Below are 15,392 nucleotides of genomic sequence, written 5' to 3' on the forward strand. Positions count from 1 at the left end.
GCAGAAACCAGCTTCATACATTCATTCAGTCAGCACAAATTAATGAAGCACCTATTCCATGCCACGCATTGTTCCAAGAGCACAGGATATACAGCCGTTAACAAAACAAAGACCGCCTGCTCCAAGTGTAGGGCTTATTATTCTGGGCATAATTATGATGAATTGCTAATTATGTTTGCCTCCAGGACTGGAGCAGAGGGGTGATCTCAACTGTGGGCGTGGGGGGGGTGCCCCATGGGAGCTCCCCATGAGTCAGGGCTTTCTTCAAAGCCCTCGCCTACCAATCTCCTTCTTTCTGACCCTTTCACCCACAGAGTGTTATTGTGGGTACTCAAAATTAAACAGGTTATTTAGGGGAAGAGAAGGTGGTCTAGGAGTGAGGAAGAGAGCGAAAAGCCCTTTGTACCGGGCATGGCTGTCAATAAAGTTTTGTCGCCTTGGCAACCGCTGGCCCAGACGGCCGGGGGGAAGGAGGTGCGCGCGCATTCACCCCCCCTCCCGTCCTCCCCGGCTTTCTCCCTCTGGTGGTCGAAGGTTTCGCCACAGAAAAAGAACAGGGAGGTCGCGACTCTATGGTGACAGGCGGACACCTTAGCCAATGGAAGCATGAGTCGCTCCAAGGCCAACCAATCACATGCGGGCTCTGGAGCAGGCGGTACCCGCCCTCTTTCCACTTGGACCCAAATAACCCGATCCAAACCCGCGTTTCGCCCGGAGCGACGGCGCTTTCGGCCAATGAGAGCGTCGACTTTGGGCCGTGGGTGGGGATACGTCTCCATGGCAGCGCCGGAAGGACAGCGGCGGCAGCCACTGAGGGAAGTTGGCGGCTCTCGACTGCAGCGAGGGCGACGCGGAGTTTTTTAGGGGCGCTGACCGTGGGGCGGGCAGGGAGGGGCAGAGCGGAGCTCGGCCAATGGGAGCGGCGCAAGCTTCCGAGCGACTGAAGAGTGGCGGCGACCTTGGCTAATGGAAGGCCGTGACGGCCGTTGAGAGGCGGGCCCGGCTGGGCAGACGGGAGGCGCGGCGACCGCGTCTGAGGAGACCTGGAGAAGGCTGTGGGAGGTGGTGGCAGCCGCAGCGCGGGCGCCTGAGGAGGAGGAGGAGGAGAAGCGGGTGAGGGGCGGCGCGGGGCCCGACTTCTGAGCCCCCTCTCGGTCCCCGCCCCGCGCCGCCTTGGCTCCCGGTCGTCCCCATCCCCGACTGTCCCCCGCCCCGCCCGGCCCCTCCTCGTGTCCAGGCGCCCACGTCTCCTGGCCCTTCGGCGAGCCTCAGGCTGCTCTCGGCGCCCAGCCCCTTTCCTGTGCTTCCTTACCCAGGCCCCGCTCTCGCGCTCCAGGCCCTTCCCTGGACCCTCAGCTCGCCCTCTGACTCTACACTGCCCTCCCTGGACCTCAGGCCCTTCTCCTGCACTCTCCCTGCCTCCCCAGGCTCCTGTCTGCTTCCCCCAATTTCCCTCTGGACCTCAGGCCTTTCCCCTGGATTCTCACTGCCTACCCAGGTCCTCCCCTGGAGCCCAGGCTCTCTTCTCGCGGCTCTTCTACGCTCCTCCCTGGATCCCTAGGACTTTCCCCTGTCCCTGTTTGCTTCTCCAAGCCCCGTTCTGGAACCCCTAGGCCCCCCTATACCATCTCAGGACCCTCCCTGGACCTCCAGGCCCTTCTCTACTCTCGTTGGGCCCCTGGTCTCCCTGCTAGCTTTCCTGGGGTCCTCCCTGGATCCCCAAGCCTTCCCGCAGCCCTCGGTGTCCCCCGCAGGCACCCCCGCCCCTTCTCCCGCCCCAGCTCCCTCCCTGTGGTGTCCGTATTACCCACTTGCCGCTCTGCAGCTTCCGTTCTGTCCCAGCGCCTTCCCGCAGCGCCCCCTCTTTATCCCCAGCCTGCGTGCCTTCTCGACCCCCTTTCCCAGCTGCTCTAGCTCCCGATCTCTCTCCAGCTCCCCTTTCCTCGCTGTCCCCCATCTGCTCTCCCTGAAGCCCCGCGGTGTCGGTGCCCACCAGGCCCTCTGCAGTCGGGGTCAGGAGGCTTGTTTTGTTTCGTTTTGCGAATCCCCGTCTTTCTCCTCTTTTTCACGGGCCTCTTCGGCCTCTCCACACCGTTCCTTTTCTCTCCCCCCTCCCCCCGCTTTGTCCTCTGCGCCCCTCCCTCCCCCGGAATCCTTGGAGAGAGAGCAGGTGCTGGGATCCTTCCTGTGCTCTCCCTCCCCTCACCCGCCCCTGACTCGGGCTGCCTGGGGTTTCACCCAGAGCCTTCTGAGGACTCCCAAGGGCTGCTGGGGATGGGGGTGGAGGCCAAGGCCAGGAGAGAGTGGGGGTGGGCAGAGGAACAAGCAGTTCTGGTTGGGCAGGAAGCCGTGGCGTTTTCCTTGGTGAGGGCCAGAGGTGGGGCTGCTGGGTCCCCCCTGACTTCCACCTCCTGCAGGACTAAGCCTTTAGGGTGATCCCAGACTGCCAATTAATCAGCCTTCCGAGGGCCAGTTGGCACGTTTGCGTGTGTGTGTGTGTGTGTGTGTGTATGGGGTCCTGGGGAATCTGCGTGTGCGCACGGGGTCTGCGAGTGTGTGTGCACGTGGCGGGGCTGTCATAGGTGGTTGGAGGAGATGCAGCTACTAACGACGGTGGCTGGCATTTCTTTGGGGATCTCCCCATTGTCAGAAGCACTTGTTGCATTTCATCTTCACCGAGAGCCCTGTGAAGTCAGTGTTGCTTTTCTCCCTGCTTTATAGATGAGGAGACTGAAGGGCTTGCCTACGTCTCACACAACCTATACGTGACACAGAGCAGGCTCACGTCCGGGGCGCCGCCCCTGCCCCTGCCCTGAGCTCTCCACTCTCCGCAGGAGGCAGCATGGTGCCTGGGGCACCATGGGCCCCGACAGAGTGACAGCCAGGGAACTGTGTGAAAATGACGACCTCGCCACCAGCCTCGTCCTGGACCCCTACCTCGGCTTCCGCACCCATAAGATGAACGTCAGGTGAGGCGACCTGGGGGAGGGCGACCGAGGGCTCGGGACCCCTTCCCTTCCACTGCCACCCCTCAGCCCCATCCTCCTCTCAGCTCCGAGTGGGGGTGGGGGTGGGGCCTGGGAAGGCCCAGAGGGAATAGGCCAAGGCCCTGGGACCCAGGCGTGCCCTCTCCCCCAGCCCCGTGCCCCCGCTGCGGCGACAGCACCACCTGCGCTCAGCGCTGGAGGCCTTCCTGAGGCAGCGGGACCTGGAGGCTGCGTTCCGGGCCCTGACGCTGGGAGGCTGGATGGCCCACTACTTCCAGAGCCGGGGCCCGCGGCAGGAGGCTGCCCTCAAGACCCACGTGAGGGAGCCCTTCCCTTCCCTCCCCTCGGCCCTCGTGTTCTCCCCGTCTCCTCTGCCTGTCCTGGGTCCTCCGCCCTGTCGGGCAGACCCTCAGCGCAGCTCCCCGGGACTCCCTGACTTCCTAGCCATTGGGACCGTCTGAGGCAAGGCTCAGAGAATCCTAGGAAAGGAGAGCTGGGGGGCCCTCGGAGATGGAGTCTAACTTCTTCATTTGACAGATGAGGAAACTGAGGCCCCGAGAGGGGCAGTGAGTTCCCTGAGACCACACAGCGAGTCAGTGGCAGAGCAGGCCTAGAACCCAGGAGGGGGCCGAGGACGACCCTGCCCCACCTCCTCACCCTGCCCACCCCCTCACCTCCCCCAGATCTATCGCTACCTCCGCGCCTTCCTGCCTGAAAGCGGCTTCACCATCTTGCCCTGTACCCGTTATTCCATGGAGACCAATGGAGCCAAGATTGTGTCTACCCGTGCTTGGTAAGAGGGCAGAACATGCCTCCCAGGGCCCCAGGCCTGACAGGAGGCATCCCTCCCTGGGGCTGCTGGGAGAGGAAACCCCCTCCCTTCTGGAGGAGCCTGGACACTCGGGACAGGGCCACGAAGATGTCTGTGTTGAGAGAAAGGAGGCCGGGTCTGGTCCCCCAAGACCCTCCTGACCCAGCACGGCCCTGCTGGGATATGAGATCCCCTCAAGACCCAGGCTTTCTGGGGCTGCCAAGAAAGGATTGATCTTGCGCCCAGGACTGTGCTGTCTTTTTTTTCATCCCCACTGGAGCCCCTGCTGCGTAGCAATCGCTGCTGGGTATGGGGCAGGACGGTGAACAAGACGACCCTGCCCACTGCTCACATTCTAGCGGGAAGGCAGGTGGTAACTGAGTGAGCGCACAGGGCTGACCACAGCTGCTCAGTGAGTCCTGAGCCTGCCCGGGAATTTTGAGTGTTCCTGGGAGCCAGGCCTAGGCTGAGGCCCGAAGGATGAGCCAAAGGGTCTAGTGAAGAGTGCGGGGGCGCCTGTGGGGACTTCCGGGCAGGACTGGACTGTGAGAGGCCGAGGCAGTGGGCACTGGAGGCTGGAGGAACCGAGAGTGGGAGAGGATGCGGGTCAGGCTTTCAGGAGGTGGAGGGTGCCGCGCCTGCCGCAGGTCTAGAGGCAACGGTGGGTGAATTTCAGAGAGATTTGGGAGCTGGAACGCGGTAGCTGGTGCGTCCCATCGATTCTTCCCGCCGGAGGCCTGGGATGAGGGGCCCCTGTCCCCAGCACTGGTGGTCAGGGAGGTGCTCACAGACCCACCACCTGGCTTCTGGGCAGGAAAAAGAACGAGAAGTTGGAGCTGCTGGTGGGCTGCATCGCAGAGCTGCGGGAAGCCGACGAGGGGCTGCTGAGGGCCGGGGAGAACGACTTCAGTATCATGTACTCCACCCGCAAGCGCAGCGCTCAGCTGTGGCTCGGCCCGGCCGCCTTCATCAACCACGGTGGGCACGGGGAGGGGGCTGGGGAGGCCGGAGGGGGGAGTGGGGGCGGGGCCGGGGGCCGGGCGGGGGGCGGTGCGAGGAGCCAGCGGGGGAGGGGTTGAGCCCGGGCTCTCTGGCTCGCTGACCCAGTTCTCTTCTCTCCCCGCGACCCCCCAACTGGCTCCAGACTGCAAACCCAACTGCAAGGTGAGACTGGGGACCCCCCTTCCCAGGAATGGGCACGAGGGAGGGGCTTTCTGGTCGGCGAACAGCCAGAAACTGTCCCGGGTCTCCCCATCTGACAAAGCAGTTTCCCACCCCTGGCTGGGCAGCCCTGGCGCTTGTGCCTGCGATTGTCAGAGGAGGGAGGAAGGGGCTCTGGTTAAAGTCACGCTGGAACCCAGGCTGCCACCTGCTGGCCGCATTCTCCCTTCTCTGAACCTGGGCTGGGGGCTGGGCCAGTCTGGGGGGAGTGTGGCGATGGGGAGACACAAAGTGCCCCTGCCTGTGCCGTGGGCCCCGGGCGACCCAGGGAGACACCCACGGCAGCTTTGACAGCAGGAGGCGGGGGAGGGCCTCCTGGGGTGGGGTCGGAGCAGGCCCTGCCCTGGAGGGCAAGGGCTCTTCCTGATAGGAGGTTCTGGGAGGCCACCCCCCACCCTGTGCTGCGTGTGGAGCACGGAGCACGTGAGAGAGGAGTTGCTGGGAGATGACCCCTGTAAGGCCTTGGGTGTGCATCCTGCCAAGTGTGGGGCTCACCTGGCCGCCCTTGGGACCCCAGGGGTGTGAGGAGGGTTTGAGTCCTGGCCCTGCCGCTCCGGTCCTGGTTTCTCTTCTCGGAGGGGAAACGGGGAGAACTTGCCTCCTGGGACAGTTGTGAAGGCTGGGTGTGTGTCAGCGTCCTGTGACTGCACACCGTTCCGTGGGTTTCGGGGCACAGACGCTGGGTAGGATGGAGAGTCAAGCAAGGCTCGGTGAGGCGGCGGTCAGCCACCACGTGGTGTGGAACCGCAGGCTGCATGGAACTGACGCCGGAGCCAGGCGTTGAAGGAGGAGTAGGATTTTCCTAGGTGTTGAGGGCAAACGGGGCCGCTTTAGGGCAGCTAAGAGGGGAGGCGCCATCTCAGAGGGGTGAGTGAAGGGGGCTTGGTTCTCAGAGGCCCTGGTGCTGCTGCTCTGGGAGCTTCGGGGGCGGGGCTGGAGGCAGTGCATGGGCTGAGGCTGGCAGGTAGCCTGGGGCAGAGCTGCGCAGGAGGTGATGAGGGGCAGCCGGGGTCTCCGGGAGGGAGGGAAAGAGGACGCCCGACACTGCCCGCTTGGGAGGTGCCGGCCAGTTGTCCTGGCGTCAGGCGGGAGGGCGGGCAGCCAGGGGCACTCCCAGGTGTGTGTCAGGCTAGGATGGACAGATGGGTGGGCGGGCAGATGGACAGATGGATGGGAGTGCTGCCTCTCCCAAATGGGGAACTTGGAGTCAGGAGCAGGCAGGTGAGAGGGGTGGCGATCCTGGACTGGGGCTGCGGGGTGGACACAGGCCTCGGGAAGGGCAGGCTGCAGAGCCAGGCAGAGGCGCACATCTCGGCCACTGAGGTGCAGGCTGGCAGGGTGTGTCAGAGGAGCCCGAGAAGGAGTGCTGGAGGGAGTGGTTCTTGTGCGCGCTGCCAGGGGCTGGTTAGGTCACGTCCTACAGGGAGGGTGGGAGCCAGCAAAACGGGGGAGGGTCAGGGAGTGCATGCTGAGGACAGGCCCTGGGCAGGGCTCTTCCCCGGGCTCTCGGCCGCTGCCCATCCCAGGGGGACCCTTGAGGCCAGGGTGCCAGGCCAGGCGGGGTGGAGCCAGGCCACCCCCAAGACAGGGCGCTGAGCCTCCTGGCCCCTAGTTCGTACCTGCAGATGGGAACGCAGCCTGCGTGAAGGTGCTCCGGGACATCGAGCCAGGGGACGAGGTGACCTGCTTCTACGGCGAAGGCTTCTTCGGTGAAAAGAATGAGCATTGTGAATGCTACACCTGCGAGAGGTGGGGATGGCCTACAGGAAGGGACACGGTCCCTGGGATCCTGGGAACCAGAATTGCATCCTCAGGGCCCACCCCTCCCTCCCTCCTCATTTTCCTCCCATCCTCAGGAGAGGCGAAGGAGCTTTCCGACTGCAGCCCAAGGAGCCCCTGCCGCCCCGGCCCGTGGACAAGTATGAGCTCCGGGAGACGAAGCGGCGGCTGCAGCAGGGCCTGGATGGCCCCCGGGCCTGTGCCCACCCAGCCCCGCTGCGCCGGGACCCGTTCTGCGGTGAGCGTGGGGCGGGGACCCTGTCCCGTTGGCCTGTCTTCATCAGCTGCTCCCCCAGCCCCAGCCCCTTCTCTGCCCTCCTCTCGTCTTGTCCTTCCTGGTACCCCCACTGGGCCCCCCAGATAGGGCCTCACTCCTGAGCATCTCTCTCTTCATCTGTCCCCCTCTGAAGAGCACTGGGCAGGGTGGGGGGGGCGGCTGGCCTGAGCAGGAGCTGGTCCCCTCTGAAGAGGCTCTGCTCACACAGCTGCCCTTTTCTCTCCCCACTCCCCCTCCCTTGGGCCTCCACAGCTGCCTGCCAGCCCCTGCGCCCCCCGCCCTGCGGCGCCCGCCCCAATGCCTCGCCCCTCTGGCTCCAGTGGCTGCCTCAGCCCCAGCTCCGGGTGCGTCCCCGGAGGCGCCGACGCCCCCAGCCCCGGCAGGCCCCGGCGCCCCCCGTTCTCCATGCTGCCCGCGTCTCCCTGCACCGATGGGGAGGCTGTGGCCCCCACTGCTGCCTGCGGGCAGAGGCCCTGGTGGCCCTGGGGCCGGCCGCCCGTGCCCGCTGGGCCCCCCAGCAGGACTGGCACTGGGCCCGGCGCTACGGGCTGCCTTACGTGGTACGTGTGGATCTGAGCCGTGTGGCCCCGGCCCCGCCTGCCACTGCCACCCCCGTCCCCACCGGGACCCCAGGCCCCATCCCCATCCCCAAGCAGGCCCTTGCCTTTTCCCCCTTCTCCCCACCCAAGCGCCTGCGGCTGGTGGTCAGCCATGGCTCCATTGACCTGGATGTCAACGGTGATGGGCCGTGACGGGCTGGACAGGGAGGCCCAGGCTGGGAGAGGAGGGCGTCCCTCCTGGTCCCCTCCGCCCTGAGTTCTCAGTAACCGACCTCCAGAAGGAGCTCTTGGACCTCTGAGAGGGCGTTGACTTTCAACCCCAGCACAGCTCTGACCCCCGGGGCTGGTTGGTTTGGACACCCCTCGGGATCTGACCCCTGACCCTTCGTGACTGCTGACCCCTGAGCCACCCCCATCCTAGCAGGGAGCCCTGGCCATTGCCGCCCTCCCACCCCAGCCCCAGCCTCAGGGCTGAAGGAGCTGTTCCCTCCCCACCCGCCTTCTCCTGCCCAGGGAGCAAAGCCATAAGGGGTGGGGGCCGCCCCGTGGCTTCTCCAAAGAAGCCCAGGCCTTGGGAGGAGGTGGACCTGACGTGGGCTGGCGCTCCCTAGACACTGCCCTACAGAGGGGCGTCAGTGTGCTCTCGGCTCTGTGTCTGAGGTGGGGGGCGACGAGGGGGCGGCCAGGGGCACGTCCCCACCACCCCTGTGGGTCTCAGGGAGGCCGGTGCGACCTCATCTTTCTCATGGTGCTATCCCTGGTGCTACTGGGCTGTGGGGGCTCCCTCCCCTCCCCCACGCCAGAAGGGGGTATGTTGGGGGATTGGAAGCACTTGAACTTTCTATTTTATTTTATTAAAACCTTGTCATAAGCAGTGCCTTGGGAAGCATTTCATCTTGATTTACATTTTGAAGTGATGTCTGTTGGGAGAGTGAGACCCTCCGCCTTGCTGGGGACACCAGACCGGGAGGAAGCAGCCCAGACTTCGGGCCCTGAAAGCTTTGGAAGGGTGGAAGGGCAGTGGGCTCTGAGGATGGCTGAGTACAGAGGCGCAAACTATGCTCATAAAGAATGCTTTCAGTCCCATCTTCTCACCCAGGTGGGGAGTCTCCCCATTTTTCAGATGAGGTTAGTGAGGTCCAGCAATTAGAGTGTCTTGTCCCGGGTCACCTGGGGCCAGATCACCCTTGTCTGAAGTCAGAGCCCCTCCCAGACCTCACGTGTGTCATCTCGGTTGGCCTGGCTCTGTGAGGCCAGGACAGTGAATCTTCTTGTTTCTTCTGATCCAGTTCAGTTCTCAGTTCTCCAACCAGGGATTCAACCCGGGCCACAGCACTGAAAGCCCAGAATCCTAACTACTAGGCCACCAGGGAACTCCCCCCATCGTCTCTTAATTCTCACCTCAACCCCCATTCTATAGAAGGAAATACTAACAGCTTACAATTAGTGAGTGCTTCCTGGTACCAGGCACCCACTGCAAAGCGCCTTGTGGATATGTTTTTCTTGTTCATTGAGGCCTCACAGCCATTTCATGAGGACAAGCCAGGAACGTCTGAGGGTCGTGTGTGGGCTGCAGGCCCCAGTTTATCTCCTCCATGTTGGCCGGCCTTGGAAAAGTTTACCCTGGAGGCCGACGAGGCCAGGCCATATATGCATGAGGGACACGGGGGTGCTGAGAAGAGGGGGTGAACACGCATGGAGAGGCTGCAGGAAGACGTGGGTGGGCCACGGAGATGGCCCAGGAAGGGGCACTTCCACAGTGGACCTGGGGATGGGGACAGTTCAAAGCAGGTAACTTTTTTTTTTTTTAACTTTAAAATTCATATTATTTATGTATAGCCTGCTTCATCCTTCCAGAATGAGAAAATGTGCCTTTTTTCCATGCAAATCCTACTGAACCTCTTAGTTTTCTCCCTCAGGTTAAAAATGAGGGAGAGGGCCTCCCAGTCAGCAAGTGGTAACGAAGAGAATGAAGAGGGATGGTTGACACAGTCGCTAAAGAGCCTGTCCCTCTAGACAAGCAGAAATTCCTGGCTTCTAGGTAAATATGTCAGCAGAGTAAGGAGTCTGAGCCTGGGTGGACATCGGAGGGTCTGAGAACCTCCTGGAATCCAGTTTCAAACGTACTAACTGCATATTCACAAGCGTGTTCTTGGCGCAGGGGGTTTAGGGCCTTTATCCAACTCTCAAGTGTCTGGAACCCAAAACATGAAGATTAGAAACTAGTGATCGGGGTCTCTCACCCTCAACACTGCTGCTGTCTTGAGCTGCTAATCCTGTGTCATAGGACGAGGAGTGGCCTCTCAGACCTCCGTCCACGAGTTGTCAGTAGCATCCCCTCAGTGGTGACAGAAATATCTGTGATCATTGCCAAACGTACCCCTAGGGGTCAAAGCCAGCCCCCAGTGGGAGCCACTGGGCTAGAGTGACAGGATGACGGGGAAGGAAGACCTCCAGGACAATAGCTGCAGCTGACACTGATCACAGGTCTTGTGCATCCTGGCATCAACCTTCACAGCAGTGCTACCAAGATCACCCCCCTGTCTTTGCAGGCAGTCGGGAGGGCAGGCACGTCTGCCTGAGGCTGCACAGCTGGTACTTGGACAGAGCCCGCCTTGCTGCCAGGTTTCTGCCTCAACCACCAGGTAGATGGAGCCCCAACCACGATAGGGAAGTGAGAGGAGTGTATGTTGGGTCCAGTGAGCTGGCGGGCCCTGGGTGTTTGGGTGGAGCTGGGGCTTGGGAAGCTCAGGGGGAGGGTCGAAGGGTCAAGGCTCAAGCTGAGAACCCCGTCATACACATGGGGGCCAGAGCAAGGAAACGGGGAATCTGGCTGGGGGAGGAGGAGGAGGGAGTCGAAAGAAACAGGAAATAATTACAGGCCAGAGTCTCAGGAATCCCTGCACTCTGCAGTGCCTTCCCCAGAGCTTTCTAAGTCCCCCTCCTTGGGTTACTGGGACAGCAGGGAGCCAGGCAGGACATCCCAATCCTGGATCCCATTTCTCCCCTTGGGGGAGCTCTCTGATGCTTTTACCCTGTGCATGGGGCTGACCAGATGGCTGGAGGAGCTCCAGGGGCCTGTTGATGGTGTTGGTCATCCTGGGGTTGCTGATCCAGGAGGGCAGCTGACGATCAGTCACCCCCACCTCCAACATGGTATTGGGCGCCAGAATCGGGCCGATGTGAGGACTCTAAGTGCCTCAAATTATTTACATAGAGAACCCACACACCCTGAGGACAGCTGCACTGCACACTGTCCTGGCTTGTGACACAGCATCACCCTCCCCATGGCCCTGTGAAGTCTGGGTATTGTTATCACTGTATTTTAGGTGAGAAGGCCACAACGCAGAGGGCTTGGGAAGTTTGTCTGGGGCCACAAGGCTGGCAAGCTTCAGGGTCAGGACTCGAACCCATTCTCAGAGCTCAGCCAGGCTCTGAGATCCTTGGGACGGAAAAGAGGCAGACACCAGAGGGGAGGCTGGGGCCGTGCTCACTGGAGACCCAGGGCTTGTTTCAGCAGTGGCTTCCATGGGATGGGGGGTGGGGGTGGAGACGAGGGCCCGAGCAGTGCCTGGAGGGTTCATGGAGAAAAGGGTGAAGGGCACCGAGTGGTGGTGTGATTTTGGACCGGGAAGCACCTGACCCCTTCAGTAGACTGGGAGGACGGAGCTGCAGAGGGAGGGTAAGTGTGCGGTTGATGGGCCGGGGCTGGGAGGGGGTGGCAGGGAGAGGAGGAGGAGAGCAGGGATGCAGGTTGTGAGGAGGGATGGGGAAGTCAGTTTCCTTTGTCCCGGGAGGCTGTTTCGGGACAGTGAGCTTGATATTGGGGGTTTCAGGGTGTGGGCGGGCGAAGATGGCCCAGGAGCCTAGGAAGAGGTGTTCAGAGCCAGAGTTTGGGGCCTGAGAGTGTTGGCCCAGCCAGCTGGAGGTAAAGTGGGTCTGGCCCTGCCCTGGGTTCAGGCATCCATAGGGCAGTGGTGGCCAGAAGGGAAGCCAGGAGTCTAAGAATGTCCCAGGAGCAGTCAAGGGACGGTGGCAGGGATCCTGGCCCCAGAGGGAAAGAAGGGGGAACTGGGAGGGGCTGCTGGCCCACAGGGCGCGAACGCACTGCCAGCACTGGCACTCTGGTGAGGTCAGGAGGCTGGCTGTGGCTGCACAGGTGTCAGGCCCTGTGCTTGGATGCCACCTGGGTGACCTCACCAAGTGCTCAGACAGCCAACAGCCCCATTCATTCGGTGACTCAGAGCTGCCTGGCCTGCGTGGCATCACGGCTTTCCTTCTTCCCTGCAGCAGCGCCACCTCTGTGCAGGCCAGAGGTCTGCAGGTCGGGGGAGGTCACATGAACGACTCACCCCCTCCTGTAGCTTCCATCCTGTCTGTCTGAGTCCACACCCCATGCCCTCATTTGCCCCTCTGCCTCTCAGGTTGTGGTCTGAGAGAGGGGGCCCGGGGCCAAGGTTTCGGGTGGAGCCATCCTGGGAGATGGCACATCTGGGGTGTGCCCTGGGTAGGGGGATGAGGGCAGCATAGAGGGGGTGAGGGGAGTGGATGGAGCCAGTTTCCCCCCCCCCCAGCTCACCCAGCCCCTCCCATCATTCCACCCCTCCTGATAATGGGATTTTGCACCATCTCTGTTGACAGCTGGGGAAACTGAGATAACACAGGTCAGGAGGTTTGTCCAGGGCCACCCAGTAAGTTGTCATATGATTAGTAATAGCCACCTTTGAACCTTGGGGTTGAATGGAGACCTCATGAGATCACTTCAGGCAGAGTCTCGGGGTCCAGGCTGCCCCAGGAGGCTGACAGCTTCAGGCAGAAAGTCAAATCCACTGCCACCCCCATGCCCAGGACTCATGCCCATCTAGGGCAGGCTAGAAGCCCCAGGCTCCGAGCTCTGTCAAGGGTCACTCCTCAGCCTGGCTCGGGGTGGGGTGGGGGGGGGAGGGAGGTGGCTGGAGAGGTGACATTTTGAGGGGCATCTGGAATCAGGATGAATCTCAGCATTGTGGTCCCTGAGCTTGGCTGAGGGCAGGCCCAGAGCCCGAGTGGGGCGGGAGCGAAGAAGAATTTATCCTGGAGCTCTGAGCGTCCTGGAGGAGCTCGCAGTCAGGAACGGGCTGGCAGGAGAGTCTGAAGTGACGTGTGTTTGATCAGAGGAGAAAAGGCTACTCCTGGCTGTGGACAGGGCGCTCCAAAGACCTAGGGGACCAGTGCAGAGCACGGTGATGGGGTTGGGGATGTGCTGGGAGGGATGTGGAGTCAGAGAGGACAGGGGAGGGAGTGAGTGGTGACGAGCCGGGAAGGGTCGGGAGCAGGGGAGGGAGTGATGGGGTCAGCGCGGGGTGGTATGTAAAAGACTCCTTGGAGCTTGAGATGGGATGGAAGGGGTGGGGCAGGAAGTCCAGGAGCCAGCTGGGGAGGTGGTCCAGGAGGGGAAGAGGATCCTGAAGGAAGAGGTGGAGGGAGGACGTGGGTGACAGGTAGGTGTGGGGACTGAGAGGCAGGAGGACCCTGGAACCATCCTGGTGGGCAAGTGTGGGGACTCAAAGAGCCAAGGGGGACCCTGCTGAGAAGAGACTGCTGCCTGCTGGAGGGGGGAAAGTGGGAAGGGGGTGGGAGAGGGGGGCTCAGCTTGCTCCTACCCTGACTGTCCTCCCTCCATACCAGCCCTGATGGAGCCCAGTCCTCCCTCACCCCTCCCACGATTAGAACCAGTAGTGTTGGCTGCAGGGCACAGACAGGGAGGACCTCCCGACGCCCCCGCACCTCACCGACCAGACATTAAGAAGAAATATCAGCAATAACATAGCTTTATTTGTGGCTTAGAGATGGGGCGGGGTTCGGGGTGGTGGGGCCCATTCTCCAGACGAGAGAGTCGGGGGTGATGACACTGATACTGATCCCTCGGAGAAGCCGCCCTCAGGCCGTTAGATTTTGCCAGCGAAAGTCCCGTCCTTGATCTCGGTCCAGCGCTGCACCTGGGGTGGGGGGGGTAGGAGGGAGGAAGGTGGGGAGCGGGCGCTTGCTCAACTCAGCCGGCCCATCCTCCCTCTCCCGGCCCGTCTGTGCGCTGCCCCTCTGTCCGCTCACCCAGCTCATGGGGCATAGCGCGTGGAACACGCGGAAGTAATACTCGCATGGCTGTGTGCTTTTCCCGCGGCGGTTCATCCTCTTGACGCAGGGATGGTAGTCTGCCGAGTGTGTGTGTTGGGAGGGCGGGGGCGGAGCGGGCAGGTGGGCGTGGTCGCAAGCACGCCCCGCCCTCTCCACGCCAAGGCCTCGCCCTCCAGAAAGGCCCAGCCGCAGACACGCCTCCTCCCCGCAAGGCCTCTCCTATCCTGTCACCCCTCCCTTCCATGACTTGATCGCACGCCTCCAGAATAGGCCCCAACCTTCCACTGATAGGTCCCTCCCCTTTCATACAAGCCCCCTCCCCTCCCAGGTAGGCCCCGCCCCTTCCGACCGTGGTCTGCTCCACCTCCCACCCCAAAGGTCTCCGCCCCCGCGGCGAGTCCGGGACCCTCTCCTCGTCCTCAGGTGGGGCGCGCCCCTTCCTGCCTCCCACCTTCTCTCACCCGCTCCCCCTAACTTGGCCCGCGAGGTTTTACCCAGCAAGTTCTGGTAGCAGTTACGGGCCTGGTTCTGCTTGGGGAAGCGCGGGTCGAAGGGTGGCGTTGGCCATCTCCCCTTGCAGGGCTTTGGGCAATCAATACCCAACATCCACGAAGGCGGCGGCCCTTGCGGGAAGGGATGGGGTTCCGTGGGGCCTAGGGGGCGCCCCTCGCTCCGACCCGCACTCAGCTCCTGACCCCCACCACGAAACCCAGCCCCCGTTCCCACCCGTCCTGCCCTCACCAGGCTGATGTCAGCGGGTCACTGGCTCAGTTGTGCTTGTGGCTCCGTCCGGGGAACCCCCGGCTTCTGAGTCTCGAGGGTCCCAGCCCAGGAAAAACACGACCCTCCCGGCCGGATTGGCTGGGACCCCCGGAGCCGCAGCCAATGGACGCCGTTGCGCCGTTGCGTTGGGACGCGGGGCGGGGTCGGTGTGGACCCGCCTTCCCCGCCGCGACTCCCACCTCCCGGCCCGACACCCCCTCTTGGGGACGGAGCTCACACACAGGCACCCGGGCGCTGCTCTTGACGAGTCTCAGGCTCAGGCTTTTAATCTCTGCGAAGCTGGGCCACCACTCAGGTTCTCCCTCGACCCGCCCCCCGGTATAGATAGCTCTGGTCTCTCCCGGAGAAGGAGCATCCCCGCCCGGCCTTTTCAGCACCCTGATTCTTACAGTAGAGGTGCACAACACCTAGGGGCCTGTGAGGACGAGGAAAGAGACAGGGTGGGGTCTGGGCTCCTGGACGCCAGCGCCAGGTATAAGGCTGATCTGCAGGGCTCAGGGGCTACCTGGCCCCGCTGGGCTCCTCTGGACACTTCGGCGACTGAGGTTGAGTCCCCCGCATCCTGCTATTGAGGCCGCTGGGAACGGTGCATGCTGCAGAGAGAAAGCCAGAGAGGGCTTTGGGGGATCGGCAGGGAGAGAGTAGTAACTGCTCGATAAATACATGCTGATGGGGGGCGGGGGGCGCGGTCCTGCTCCAGGGCCCGGCAAGCCTGAGCTGGAATCCGCGTTTCCGCCAGTGTCCCTCCTAGGTTTCTCTCCCTTCTGCCTCCTTAATATCAAGTCTGACTCTGGATCCTTTGCCCCAACATCCAAACGCACTAATATCTCTTTCCTCTTAAGAAGCCCTCTTTTGTCCCA

General features: G+C 62.5%; 2 protein-coding genes across 4 annotated transcripts; one reads left to right on the forward strand and one right to left on the reverse strand.

The window, feature by feature from the left end:
* Positions 1–962: 962 nt before the first annotated feature.
* Positions 963–8,512, forward strand: KMT5C (lysine methyltransferase 5C). Of its 2 annotated transcripts, XM_081216951.1 has the most exons (9): positions 963–1,113; positions 2,835–2,969; positions 3,139–3,304; positions 3,671–3,780; positions 4,613–4,776; positions 4,943–4,962; positions 6,632–6,768; positions 6,876–7,036; positions 7,328–8,512. In XM_081216951.1, exons 2-9 carry the CDS (start codon positions 2,860–2,862, stop codon positions 7,825–7,827), a joined length of 1,368 nt encoding a protein of 455 aa, XP_081073077.1. In that variant the 5' UTR covers positions 963–1,113; positions 2,835–2,859; the 3' UTR covers positions 7,828–8,512. The 2 variants fall into 2 exon arrangements, with proteins under 2 accessions (XP_081073077.1, XP_081073078.1); XM_081216952.1 differs by lacking the exons at positions 963–1,113; positions 3,139–3,304 and having other exon boundaries at positions 2,863–2,969.
* A 4,917-nt stretch (positions 8,513–13,429) lies between these two features.
* On the reverse strand, positions 13,430–14,658 carry COX6B2 (cytochrome c oxidase subunit 6B2). Of its 2 annotated transcripts, XM_081216423.1 has the most exons (4): positions 14,491–14,655; positions 14,244–14,372; positions 13,726–13,826; positions 13,430–13,613 (listed from the first exon to the last, which is right to left on the reverse strand). In XM_081216423.1, the coding sequence occupies exons 2-4, from the start codon at positions 14,353–14,355 to the stop codon at positions 13,563–13,565; spliced, it is 264 nt and encodes an 87-aa protein (XP_081072549.1). In that variant the 5' UTR covers positions 14,356–14,372; positions 14,491–14,655; the 3' UTR covers positions 13,430–13,562. The 2 variants fall into 2 exon arrangements, with proteins under 2 accessions (XP_081072549.1, XP_081072548.1); XM_081216422.1 differs by having other exon boundaries at positions 13,430–13,826; positions 14,491–14,658.
* Positions 14,659–15,392: the final 734 nt, after the last annotated feature.

This window comes from Mesoplodon bidens (genome assembly GCF_964165515.1).
Source record: "Mesoplodon bidens genome assembly, chromosome: 18".
In the NCBI taxonomy this organism is placed as follows: Eukaryota; Metazoa; Chordata; class Mammalia; order Artiodactyla; family Ziphiidae; genus Mesoplodon; species Mesoplodon bidens.

What these genes read in the sequence shown, in the direction of transcription:
- KMT5C (XM_081216951.1), top strand. Translation starts at nt 2,860, where the DNA reads ATGGGCCCCGACAGAGTGACAGCCAGGGAACTGTGTGAAAATGACGAC. An exon ending in GGCCGCCTTCATCAACCACG is followed by an intron (nt 4,777 to 4,942) that starts GTGGGCACGGGG and finishes AACTGGCTCCAG; the next exon opens with ACTGCAAACCCAACTGCAAG. An exon ending in GAATGCTACACCTGCGAGAG is followed by an intron (nt 6,769 to 6,875) that starts GTGGGGATGGCC and finishes TCCCATCCTCAG; the next exon opens with GAGAGGCGAAGGAGCTTTCC.
- COX6B2 (XM_081216422.1), bottom strand. Translation starts at nt 14,355, where the DNA reads ATGTTGGGTATTGATTGCCCAAAGCCCTGCAAGGGGAGATGGCCAACG. An exon ending in CTGCTACCAGAACTTGCTGG is followed by an intron (nt 13,827 to 14,243) that starts GTAAAACCTCGC and finishes CACACTCGGCAG; the next exon opens with ACTACCATCCCTGCGTCAAG.